Source organism: Bemisia tabaci, chromosome 2, assembly GCF_918797505.1.
Source record: "Bemisia tabaci chromosome 2, PGI_BMITA_v3".
In the NCBI taxonomy this organism is placed as follows: domain Eukaryota; kingdom Metazoa; phylum Arthropoda; class Insecta; order Hemiptera; family Aleyrodidae; genus Bemisia; species Bemisia tabaci.
Window position 1 is genome coordinate 3,110,184 of NC_092794.1, and position 12,750 is coordinate 3,122,933.

The following is a 12,750-nucleotide window of genomic DNA, read 5'->3' on the forward strand; positions in this document are numbered from 1 at the left end:
GCGGAAATAAATGGAAAACCAAGCACCACAGAATGGATTAGAAGATAATGATGCATCACTAAATACAGCAATCAATAATTTAGAACTGAGACAGTCAAACAAGGAAAACCTGAAAATTTAGTGAGCCATAGAAAATTGTAAATACAACCATAAAACCAAATTTAAGGAGATCATGAGTGCAATTATAAGGAATGAGCCGAGAGATAACACTTGTGCAAAACAAGTTCTAAAAATAATAGAGCATAGGGACACAAAGAAAAGGAGATATGCATTACAGACTACTCAGCGGGGCGTGAAAAATTGGGCATTGGAGGCATGCACAAAATTAAGTACCTGCTTGCCCCACAATGGAGGAAATAGCTTGACCAGTTGCTGCTGGCTCTGACTTGGAAAAATTAGGAACTTCGTGAACTATTTCAACACCATTGTCTGATAACATAAAACCAGCATTAAATGAAAAACGAAGGAATAAAAAAAATAAGACAAACAATCTTGAACTGCAATATACCACAAGATTTTCACTGAAAGCAAGAACAAAATTAGCTTAAATCTGATTGAGGCAAACACACGCTACTAAAATGAAGGAGAGCAGGAGAAAAGAGATGGCTGCAATAAAAATAATGAAAATTTTATGGGCATGATTTTTCCTTCAGATTGAGCGACTCCTTACCAACAATTCTAGGAACAATACATTTTTAAAAGCTCTCTTGGTTCAGCTCTTTTTTTCAGCTTTTCTCACTTAAAATACTTGCACAATGACTTTACCGTTACCGTAGAGCTATTGTGAAGGATAGATTCTAATAATTCCCAGTGCATTCAACTTGGTCACCCACCCACTAATCCTTGTGTGAATCTTTGACCTCCCATCCATGGTAACTGGAGATTCCTATCTACACTGAGCAGGGGATCTCTGGCTTTACACAGATTACACAGGTACTCATCACATTCAAAGCACATTGTTAGACATTCTATGCTGTTAGTTCCTAACGGGGGTTTAGGAGACGAAACGTCAATCCTGGAAAACATGATGCAAATCGATTGTTTAGCTGAGGTTAGAAAAACGTAGGTAATGACTATGAGATGAATATGATATTGCAAAACTAGGGGAAAATTGGACCACGTTAAGCAGAAAAGAGCCAAGCCATGTCAGCTATTGTCAAATTTAATTGGGAAATTTAATTTTTACACGAAAACGGTTGTACCGATTTTTGTGCAAATTTCAGTGAATTTTTTACAAAGCAAGTTCCTCAAAATTTTCTAAGGAATCTGCACGAACGTTCTCTTGTAAAAAATTGAAAGGCCAGTAAAAATTGGCAATAACTGATGTCGCTTGGTTCCTTTCTGCTAAACACGGTCCAATTGAAGCAACAGGATTGCCAGCAAGATAAAGGACCCCCATCTACAAATTATAAAATTGGTAGAGTGATTTTCGTTGAGTTGGATCAAAAAATCTGATTTCGATAGAAAGCACTCTTTAAAGTCCTCAAAAATAAGATGCAATTGATTCAGTCAAGACGTTTCATCAAAATTCATCATTTTTCGTACTCTGAACAGAGCAGATTAGAATTTGAAATGGCTTTTTCTTGCAACAATGTACATTTCTTGAACTTCAAATTTCAAAGTACCATAACTCTAGGTTGATTTGACATTTTTGGGGATTCTTCACCCCAAAGTGACTTCAAAGCACTCATCTCTGCTCTACCTAGCATGATTCAGGTGGCTTTGTGAAAAAAAATCAAGCCATGACCTTTTTCGTGATTTTTTCTGAAATGTTCAGATTTTTCCACATATCCTAGGTCCGAAACAAGAATTTCTTGTTTTCTGTAGATGTAGATCACAATTCGTTTCAAGAATAGCATGTCTCCGCAGATGATCTAATGAAAATTTCAAATGCTTTCTCACTCTTTAAAACAGAGAGCACTTACCACTTACAATCAGGTAAGAGAAAAGTTCAAGCACTTTTGGAGCTCTTTTCAAGGCCACATGAACCATGTCTGATATTAGTGAAACACTTTGGAGTTTTTATAGATTAAAGCCCCTTTCTATGTGACCCGGCATAAATTAGGGGGGAAAAAAGGTCAAGTTGGAACAGTGGAGGGAAAAATTCAAAATTAACATTATTACCGTCATTTTCAGGAGCTGGCGTCTCCTCTTCTTTGGATGGAGATGGAGGTCTCTCGACAGGCCTTTCTTCCGTTTGCACTGGCGCAGCAGTTTTGGTTGGCTGAATAGGCCTCTGTCTATTGTAGCCAGTTTGATTGCGAAAATTGTTTACAGCTGTGCGCAAGAATCTGTTTGGGATTAACGTTTCAGGAGAGATATCCTTTTCCTTGCAGTCAGGGCATTCATGATCTTCTGATTCCAGGAGAATATTTCGGATACCTAGGACAAATTTTACAGTAAGACTTCATTCGGAATACAAAAGAGTAAATACAATTTCACTTTCCCTGACAGCAAGGACTGATTTGAGTTTTTGCTACATACTTCTGTTGAAAAGATTACATATATATTCAACCAAAGAATATAAAATAATTAATTGACAGATGAAGCACTCAAAGAAAAGATATGGTTAGAACTTGAAAAAAATTCAGTTGCCGGTAATTTTTCTCCTGCTGAAACAGCAAGTTATCTTAGGATCAAAGCCTTTAAGGGGATCATTCTGCCATGCAGAAACTTAACCACTTGTGAAGTTTGTTTTTTGTTTTTGAGATCTTTTTGATAAAAAAAATGAACCCTGTGTTATTTTCAATAAGGGCTCCAGAAAGTAGGCACCAGGGGGATCAGCCAATCAGAGACGACTCGTAAAAGTAGGAGGTGCCACTTGGCCAGAAATTTAAACTCGGGCTCTTGTTTCCTCTTTGAGCGAGATACTGTAAAACTGAGTAAAATCCAAGGAGACATCTACTAGTCTCCTATTTACTCATGTCAGCTCTCCTTCAATCTTGCCGACATCCTCTAGATAAAGGATGAATACTCACAATCATCACAAAATGAGTCTCCACAACAAGGAATCATGACAGCATCAGTCAACAAATCATGACATGCTGAGCACACAAGATCTTCCGGAATATTCGGCTTTTCCACAACAGCTTTTTCGGGCTCTGGCTGGAACGGAGGACGTTCTTTTTTAACTTCTTTGTATGCTTCACTGTAAATAAAAGAGCAAAAATATAATAACACTGAAACTATGACTACATCAGCTCAACTTTATTGTTGACTACCGCTCAGTATTTGCTCCATTTCTTGACAGAATACCTGAGAGAGCATCAAAAATCCGATGTTCTCCTTAAAATTTCACATGGAACATACTGAGTACTGAAAATCCCCAAATCTAACTCATAAAAGAAAGTTTAGCATTTTTCAAGTTTGCCAATTTCAAATTAACGCTCCCCAATAGACCTAAATCCACTTGAGCCAAATTAGGCATGCAAATAATTTGACAGCACTATGTAAAGAGAGGGTTTCTCAAGAATATTGAACATCTTTTAACAAGCTTTTGGGAGCCTTTTTTTTTTGGTTAAATGGAAAGTTTCATAAAACCAGTCTTCGGTAATTTGACGAGTATACCCGTTTCTTTCCGGGGATTGATTTAGCTTCATTTTCTATTGTGTCAGGGTAAAAAGTTTTGTCAATATTACATACTTGTCACGCAGAGAATGGGAAACTGGTCTAAACTAGAAATTAAAGGTTCATGGACATAAACTCACTGATCAAGGGCAGGAACAGCAAAATGGCCCGCAGGAGTAATCATAGCACCAGGTAGGGTTGGGTCAGCAACAGGGACCATGAAACTCAATGGAATGCCAGTACTTTTTCGAACATCCCTGTTCACGTCCTGGAATTAAAGATTTCAAATTATGGGATGAAAATTTGATAAACTTAAGCTGTTAGTTATGTAAAAGATATGAAATAAACTCCGTAAAGCAATCATAAATGCACAAATGGACTGATTCTCTCATCATAATCTACACTTTTTTGCTCTCTACCTATTTTTCTTACACTTTTGCGATGATCATGTGGTGAATTTCAGAGTTTTCACAGATGATGGAAATCACTTTGGTTAGGATACATTAAAACCTTAGAAATTTCACCTAATTTGCTTGTGTATCCATCTGTCATTTTTAAGGACAAAAGCGAGCATAGGTACTTCTCAAATTCAAGATGAAGATGTTGACATTGCTTCATAGCTAGAGATTGGAAAATTTCGCTGTTATTTTTTCCTGATTTAGCTGTTATTTTTCACCGATTTTGATGTTATATTTTTGCTGATTTTATTGTTACTATAGTAACACTTTGTGCATTTGAGAGCTTAAAATGAAGCTTTTGACTTGATTTAAAAGGCCGTTGCACAGCTTCTAGTCCTACTTTGTAGAAGCACTTTAAGAGTATGTGCACTTTGAAGACCAATGCTCAAAAACAACTCTGAAGTGTCATTATTTTGGGAAAATGCACAGAAAATTTCTTCTTACACGCATATTGACGCAAATTTCACAAAGATGTACAGATTTTGCCGCTTTCGCAGAGAAATTTGGATAATTTCCCGGTGAATTTCGTAGCTTCTGAGCGATTGCGCACTAAATCCAGAAAATGGCCTATTCCTTGTTATCCCTCTTTACATTATCGTGATCAGGGGGTTATAATCAGTGCTTCTGTCTGGTTTCCAGATTCCTATGAAAATTTTAAAAATTTTGCGGCGAATCGCAGCAGTGAAATTTTCCAATTTCTATTTATGGACACCAGTGTTATTTCCTACAAGACCAAAATTCCCTTCACAGAGAGAAAAACACATTAAGAGCACAGTTTCCCCTCTTGGAGATACACTGTTTGCAGAAACACTAGTTACAATCTAGGCAACTAAGAGCTCATTTCAGGATTCATTGGTTGCATCAACAGCACAGCACAGTCTTCTGATTTTTTATCAAAGAACTCAGAGGTCATGAAAACACTGCCAAGTTTGGGCATGGCAACTGCAGCAGACAAGCGAACGTGGTACCAACAAATCATCAAATAATCAGTGGCGAGGCGTAAATCATTGACTATTGATATTTTCTCATTTGAAGTTAAAAGTAAAGAATCAGTTATCAAGGTATTTGTTGCCTAGTAATCTATCCTTTTGGAGTGGCAGATCAATTGTTCCATGGTAGAGAACGCCAGGACATTGCAAATAATCAAAACTGCGCCCTTAATTTCCTGGCAATCTCCAGGCTTCATGAAACCTTAAGCTTAAGAAGAGAGAGAGAGAGGGGGGGGGGGGAATAACAAAAATACTTAAGGAGGAAAAGTCATAAGTTCTCACCGTAGAGGGACATTCATGGATCCAATGTCCTTGCCTATTGCAGCGATGACATGTGTAAGAAGCAGGAACATCTCCCATTTGATTTTGTCCACGTATGCGCATGTAACTGTAAAACAATTAGTGTTCACTGAGTAATGAGGGAAGGAAGATAGAGATATTTTCTACAGAGAATTAATGTTCGGGGCCATTCTTTGAGCCACTCTGCATTCCTGTAACTTGATAATTTTATGCTCACTGAAATTTTTCTATTGTAATGCAAGGACTGCACATAGCCATTGTTGGACTCCTGTCTAGTTTTATAATGGGCTGGATGCCAATTATGGCAAAAAATTTGGGTTTTTTGGTATTTAACTTATACCATTTTGTACTGATCCAGTTTGGGTACCGAAAAATCTCTATATATTATATTCATTGTAAATGAGACACGCTAAATTGAGTAAAACCGAATCTTACACAATTGTTAAAAAATAATTTTTCAAATTTTTTAATTTGTCTTTGCACTTTAAAATAGCTTCAATATAAGAACACGCACGCACCAAAAACGAGCTTTTTCAAAGACTTCCTCCTTCCTCACTTAAAACATTCTCCTTATTCTGAATTCTTAGTCCAATTCATTACAATGATACAAAAAACCCAGTTGCCATATTTTTATTGTCTTTAACCAACTTTTTCACCTTTTGAGGGCTGATCCTCATCAAGCTCTTTCAGCAAAATTTGAAACCATTTAATTTCACATTCTTCAGGTAAAATTATCAAAATCAACATACTTAAAATCATCAGGTAAATTCATCAATTCATCTTCTTAATGGAGCCTTCTACTTCAGTGCAACCACATATACTCGGAAAAAATAGGAGTAATTCAAAATTCCCTGGTTTTATTACTAGTGTCCAGTTTTGAAGTGAGATGAGAAGTAGGAATTATATTACCTGGTTTCTTATATTATTATTTTAGGGTTTCGAAATAGACACACTTACTTGCTAGGATCATATTCATGAGTTGACTGAGTCATCATGACGTGAATTTTGTCTTCTTCACTTGCATTCAAGGTGGCTAGATTTGACCCCTGGAACAAACAGCAAAAGAATTGAGAGATTAGCAAGCACCAACACAGGATTTCTATTATTTCTTTATTTTTCTGGTTTCGAGGATTTTTTCTGATTCTCCCTAAATCCAAAATTTCTGTATTCCCTGACCTTTGTGAGAAAAGAAAAGAAAAACTTTCACTTGGAATTTTTTCTTATAGTTGTGCTAAATTTTTCTTGACTGTGGACAAAATTTTCACTTCTAGAGTTTCATGTTCTGGAAAAGGCACTGGCACTCAGAAAATGTTTGCGTTCTCTTAAATGGCACTAATTTTAGTTTCTCAGTTGACACTCTACTCACAAAATTTTCTGATTTTGGGAGACCCAATATTCCCAAACTTATTTTCTATATCTCTCTTTCTGGACCTTGGGAGTCATTTTCTCAGCTAAAATCTAATTAAATTAAAAACAGTAATGAATCGCCTCCTCATTTTTCTAAGTGCTTGAAAAAAATGGATAAAAATATAAAATGCAACTGCCCCTTTACATTATAACAAATCAAGGCAGACAAAATTTAGTTGATCAATACATTAAAAATTCTCACCTTCACCATCCTGTTTGGCTGAGCATCCTGAGGCTGCCCCTGTAAATTAAACAGTAATTTTTAGATTAACAAAAAGTACGGGCAAGAGAGAGGCAATTGAGGGAATTGCAAATGTAATTGTAGGATAGTGAATTAGTGCCCTAAGATAAAATTTTAAATGCCATTATTTCGAAATTCAATTGTCGTGAAGTAAAAATCATAACAATTTCATAAAGCAATAGATGCAAAACTAAATTTCATTCTTCCAATCAATAAAGTTCACTAATTTGATGGCAGTATAAGCAGAATTCTGTTCGCTAAAACAGGTTTTTACAATAGAGATTAATAATACAGTCCTGGTTTGTTCAAAATAATCACAACTTGAAAAACTGGTCTAGCTAGATTTTATCTCCCCCTTCAGTTTCATACTGGTGTGCATTAGAGTTCAAAAATTTAATTTTGACTCTAATTTTAATTTTTTGGAATTTCTTGGCTTTGTTTCCCCGCGAAATGGTGTGGACCCAGCACCATTTTTCCACCTTGTTACATACAGTTCGGGCCACTTCTTAGTGTTTTTTTTTTTCATTAGATTTTATGTTTAGTCTTGTCAATTTCTCCTTGGGGACACTATAATTGATTTGGGGTAAGTCAGAATCTTGGGATTCCATCTGCAATGGAAATTCATTCACCCTGGTACTTTTTTCCAATCTGCAAAAACAAATTTTCTGTTTGAGTTGGAAGAAAGCATTGGACACTATGCCGAATTGATAGGAACCAAATTGGTACATCCAAAAGAGTGATGAATCTAATATAAACAACACCTGCCAGGAGCAGCTGTAGTCATCTTTCTTTTTTGGTGGCTGCGTTGCCGTTCATATAATTTCTAACAGGACATTCACTCAGGTACAAAAAATGGCCAGTCTCAAGACCACCTCATTGGTCAAAACTACGCTGTACTTTCTGACTTTAAATTATAAATGATTCCAAAGGTAGAAAATTTTTTGAAAATTTTTTGCACGAAATGCATATACGATGGGTCAGCTTATGATAAGATATGTATTCACAAAACTTTTCTGTCTAACAGGTAAAATCCTGATGAACTGGAGTATAAAAATTCCTGGTAATGAGGTAGTGTCTTGCAATACTATCAGTTGATATTACCTTCATTAACGGAAGTTGAGGCTGGTTTGCTTCTGCCCTTTCCCTACAAAAGAAAGAAAGTAAGAGATATTAATTACCAGTCACCAAAATTATTGGGGTAAGATGAGAAAATAGTACTTAAAAAGTTTACTTTAAACGTTCTGAATAGAGGGCCTTATTGATGATATTATAGCTTGGGCCTTCATGGAAAAACTGCTTAACTGCAGTCAGCACTGGAAAACTAGGCTCAACTCCAAAATCAAATCTTTTTTTGTACTCGTTCTTTCGCAAAATACACAGAAATTAAGGGATGGGTTTAAATAAAAATCTGTAGGGGTACATTTTTCATTTTTTCGATAAGATCTTCAGTTACGCGAAGAAAAAGTTTTCTTGTGCAAGACAGTGCTAAAGATAAAGGATCAAAAATCTAATTTTATCGTCTTTCAAATGTGCAATGGCAACTAATTTCATAGGAGAGCCCTATTTATAGGTTCAAGGCTTGAAAATAAGAGCTAAGAAGGAGCTTGTAATCATGTACCAGAGGCAGGCCTCAGGACTTGAAGATTCTGTTACGAATGAAGAGTTGAAGGGTAATTATGAAGTGTCATTCCTTGCTAACTAGTGCCACTTTGAAAAATTGACCCCCTAAACACTGGATGAAATTTAGCGAGTACTTTCTGTACATGCGTAGCCTGGTCAAAATTCAAAATTTCAAATTTTTTCGACCCCCTGTTGGAATTTTATTAGACACTGAAAGTCCACAAAACCTGACTTTGTTCAATGGCTATCGTCCCTTTAATGCCCTTACAATAACAATCTGGCTGGTCATCACTGCACTGGACTTAAAATTAAGTGACTAATGCCACTCGTCAGGGAATTTGCAACAAAAGTTTAAAACTCATCAGTTTAATTAAGGTTCAGAGATAGAAAATTAGAGTACTCACCATGCTTTCTTTTGTTGTATTGTCAGAGGCACCCGACTAACAATCAAAGAAGAGTTCTTTGGAATCAATGTGTTTTCATTGTCATAAACTGGAACAAGATGAAGAGAAAATAATCAAGAAAATTTGGTAAAATATGAAGGTATGATAATGGAGGCACATTTATAGCATACTAGCCGTGATCAGCGCGAGCTGTCACGCCTAGCTAGGGAGTGCCCCTGGACCCCCAGTTCCTCAAACTTGTGACCGCAGGCTGCCCCTCATAGCTATTAACTTTTAAAATAATAATAATAATAATGAGAAGATAACATCTTTGCCACTTGGGTCAAGGCCGCCTTCTTCGGTTATGAAATTTTGAAAATCTGACCAAAACTTAGAGTTTCCCGTCAAAAAATACCCCCCGAGTTTCATGAAAATCGATCAAACAGGAGTCGACTTAGGAATTCAGGCCACTGTCAGCATCTTGGATTTAGCAATTTTGAAAATGTGACCAAAACTTCGGGTTTCCTGTCGAAAAGTACTCCCCGTCATCAACTTTCATAAAAAACCGCAATATACCACCTAAAACCAGAAATTTCGTCTTTAATGGTATGGCGTCATGCGACAGGATTGGACCTGTTCGAACAGCGTATCCCCAATGCATTAGTATAGGGAGAAACGACTTTTCTTTTTTTTCGGCTTCAGCGGCAATTTTTTGTAAATTTGATTTTTCAGGCATGTAAAGGTGTTTCTTAGCTTCATTCTTGCCAAGTTTGAAGGAAATCGCTTTGACAGTTTTTTCGTTACGTGTTGATGAAATCTCGTACAGTAGCTTTATATATTTAATGAAGTAGCAGTGAAGAGGGAAAAATTTTCAACACATTCCATGACTTGAAACTTCATTTCAGGAAGAAGGGAAGGAAGAGATACAATTTTTCCTTAGAGGATGATAAGTACCAACTGCTTGACGTATGACATTATACAGTGAGCAATATTTTATTTGGACGTATTTCTGCAAAACAGAACTAGAGACAGATGGGAAAGAAGGCCTAAGCATGGTAGCTTTCGGGCCGTAAGAGTGAATGGGAATTATTGAGTGCCAGTGACGAAGCCATTGCCACAGTCGCCTGTGGGCATCTTTATCTCATGAGCCGTGTCCACAGCTCTCTTTCCCTGCGTCCTCAGCTCATAAGTGCTGCGTACAGTTAGCGCTTCTTTCCGTTAAGTAGAGTGTAAAATCCCACTTTACCATTTCCCCAAAGGAAATCATGCCCACTTTTACATTGTTTCTTATGCAGCTTTCTAATGCACATCTCATCTTTTCCACTCTTCTATGGTTCTGACAGAAATACTTACGTCCATTTGCGATACAATGTTGGAGTAATTTTTGAGCATCTCATGCAGTGTACCTACCTTCATCAGTCTGGGCATTTATTATTTGCAGATCAAAATCTGTTGTTTTCCCGATCTGCTTCTGATGCAGAATAAGCTTCTTCAGTTCCTTGACTGAAATATGCAAACCATCAAAGGTTATGGTATCATATGACAACGCTGACTTGAATTTGTAGTGGACGGACATCGTCTATTCATGACAGTCTTTCAAAGAGGTCAGCTTTGCTCATTCCTGAAAACAGAGAAAATTATAATAGCAGGAATATACCACCTGGCTATGACTTCAGAGAAATCTGATAAGCCAAGCATGACTTGTTTAAGTAAAAAGCCCAGCCCCTCTAAAAATGACCATGGAGAGATGATGGCCACTTCTTCATCATCTTCGCCAACGATAACAATAAGCGACAAGTTAACAGTGTTACCAGTAGAGAAAGACTTATTAAAACCTCCACGAATTTATAAGGCTCAAACGAAAGAGGTTACACCTTTTATATTAGTTGGAAAACTCATGCCACTATCAGTGCCAGAATACCTACCAAAATATCTCCTTGTGTTACTATAAAACGTGAGTGCCTATAGACGCTATAAGTGCCACGTCACAGCGATATAAGTATATAAATTCTTTCACATTGGTAGCATTAGTAGAGGTTATGCCAATGTTATTGTTTGGATCCAATACGATATTATGGAGAATCCCTAAAGGGCTTTTTTTTATGCGGATCGCAGTGAAACGCGATGAACATCGGTAATTTTTTATTCCGTTCCTCAGCGTGATCCAAGCGTTCCAGGTGGATCAGGGTGGAACGCTGGATCGCTCTTCCGAGGTGGGGCGAGCTTGCGATCCACTGTGATCCTAACCTAATGCGAGGAAGTTGCCGTCTCCAAAAAATCAAAACAATAACAAATCGAACTAAATTCCAAGTTTGGATTTTTTTATCACTTGGAACACTTGGATCGGTCCGGATCGCTCAGGATTCCGATCCAGTGCGTTCCACTGCGATTCACCCTGATCCGCGATAAAAAAAAAGCCCTTATGATGAAGTCGCCACTAATAGCATCTATTCATCTTACTGAAATCTACTGTTCAGTTAGCTCTAATAACTAATCGACGGTGTAAGTCGGCATCACATAACTCGGTTAGCGACGTCGCAGATTTTTTGTCATATTTTATTTTTTAAATAGAAAATTACTCAACCGCAATTCTTTAAAATTGCCGTGATTTTTCTTCTCTGTGCGAAGAAAATTCAGCAAAAACTTCGATAAGTGATGTCAATTCGTTCTCCATTAAAAAAATAACTTAGAGGCAGAGATTTTCAGACACCACAAACGAGTTATGTGATTGCCGACTAACACCGTCGAAATGCCTTTGTCAAATGGGAACCTCACTTGAAAACATTTATCTTGAGCAAATTTCACATTCAATACCCTGAGAGCTCTGCAGAATTAATTCTTCAAACCGGGATAAAAATTGGAGAGCTCTCAACAATAGAGGAATCTTCAAAACTCTACAGGTTGCAACGTCTGGCAGAAACCAGGCTCGAGGATATATTCCTTATGTTGCCCTTTACAATAAGAAACCAATCTTACTTGGTGTAATGCATCCCATTTTCATGTGTTTGTGTGGCATTATATCGGGATGTAAGTGTAAGGATTCGAGATAATATTGCAGAGGTCAACGCATGACATCCTCCGTAAGCAGGCATTTCATCCTATTACATTCCTGACCCTAACCAACCAGGAAGTTGGATCATTGCATCGAATTGCGTACTCAAATTACTGAAACCCTCTATACAAGATTGCTTCAATACAAGATGTTTAGCATGCAATGAGCGTTGAACCAGCTAATACTCAAATGTATATAGTTGTTGACTCCACAAAGATGTCTCAGAAATTGAGTGGTGCATGAGAGGCCATTAAGTAGCCTCTGCTTCACCATGCAGTCATAAACAAGGTGAGAATTTCACACCTGAAATAAGATAAAGCTATTGACAGAGGGTTGCGGTTCCAACGTCTGGTGCTCAAAATGTCCAGTTAAAGTGATTGTAAACAGATAAATGATAAAATATGAAGGATAAGATGTGGTTCAAGGCCATGATGAAATCCATCTTGCTCACATACCTCTTCCTGTCGGCGAATAATCTCGACACAGAAGCTCTGTAAATTAATGTTGAAATACTGATAAAACTATCACTGAAAATCCGATGATCACGATGAGCTGTCTCACTAAGGTGTGAGTAACTATGTAATTAAAGATAAAATATTTTCAATTCCACTTCACCAGTATCACTGCACAGACTTCTTTGCGGAGTTCGCTTCAGCAGCAGCAGCCGCAGCGAGCGCCATACACTATTGTCAAAATGTGCGTTAAAACGATAAAATTCCGGTTATTTAAGCTT

General features: G+C 37.3%; 1 protein-coding gene across 4 annotated transcripts in view; it reads right to left on the reverse strand.

Moving 5' to 3' along the window:
- snama (something that sticks like glue) overlaps positions 1-12,712 on the reverse strand; it is a 51,695-nt gene extending 38,983 nt beyond the window's left edge. For 2 of the 4 annotated variants that reach the window (XM_072296547.1, XM_072296545.1), the window contains exons 1-11: positions 12,473-12,712; positions 10,376-10,586; positions 8,987-9,074; positions 8,064-8,106; positions 6,924-6,962; positions 6,272-6,360; positions 5,297-5,402; positions 3,708-3,835; positions 2,979-3,148; positions 2,125-2,382; positions 334-429 (exon numbers count right to left, since the gene is read on the reverse strand). In XM_072296547.1, coding sequence (XP_072152648.1) covers positions 334-429; positions 2,125-2,382; positions 2,979-3,148; positions 3,708-3,835; positions 5,297-5,402; positions 6,272-6,360; positions 6,924-6,962; positions 8,064-8,106; positions 8,987-9,074; positions 10,376-10,541 — 1,183 coding nt within the window. In that variant the 5' untranslated portion in view covers positions 10,542-10,586; positions 12,473-12,712. The remainder of the gene's footprint in view (positions 1-333; positions 430-2,124; positions 2,383-2,978; positions 3,149-3,707; positions 3,836-5,296; positions 5,403-6,271; positions 6,361-6,923; positions 6,963-8,063; positions 8,107-8,986; positions 9,075-10,375; positions 10,587-12,472) is intronic. The other 2 variants (XM_072296548.1, XM_072296546.1) reach the window with 1 other exon arrangement.
- Between the last annotated feature and the right edge of the window lie 38 nt (positions 12,713-12,750).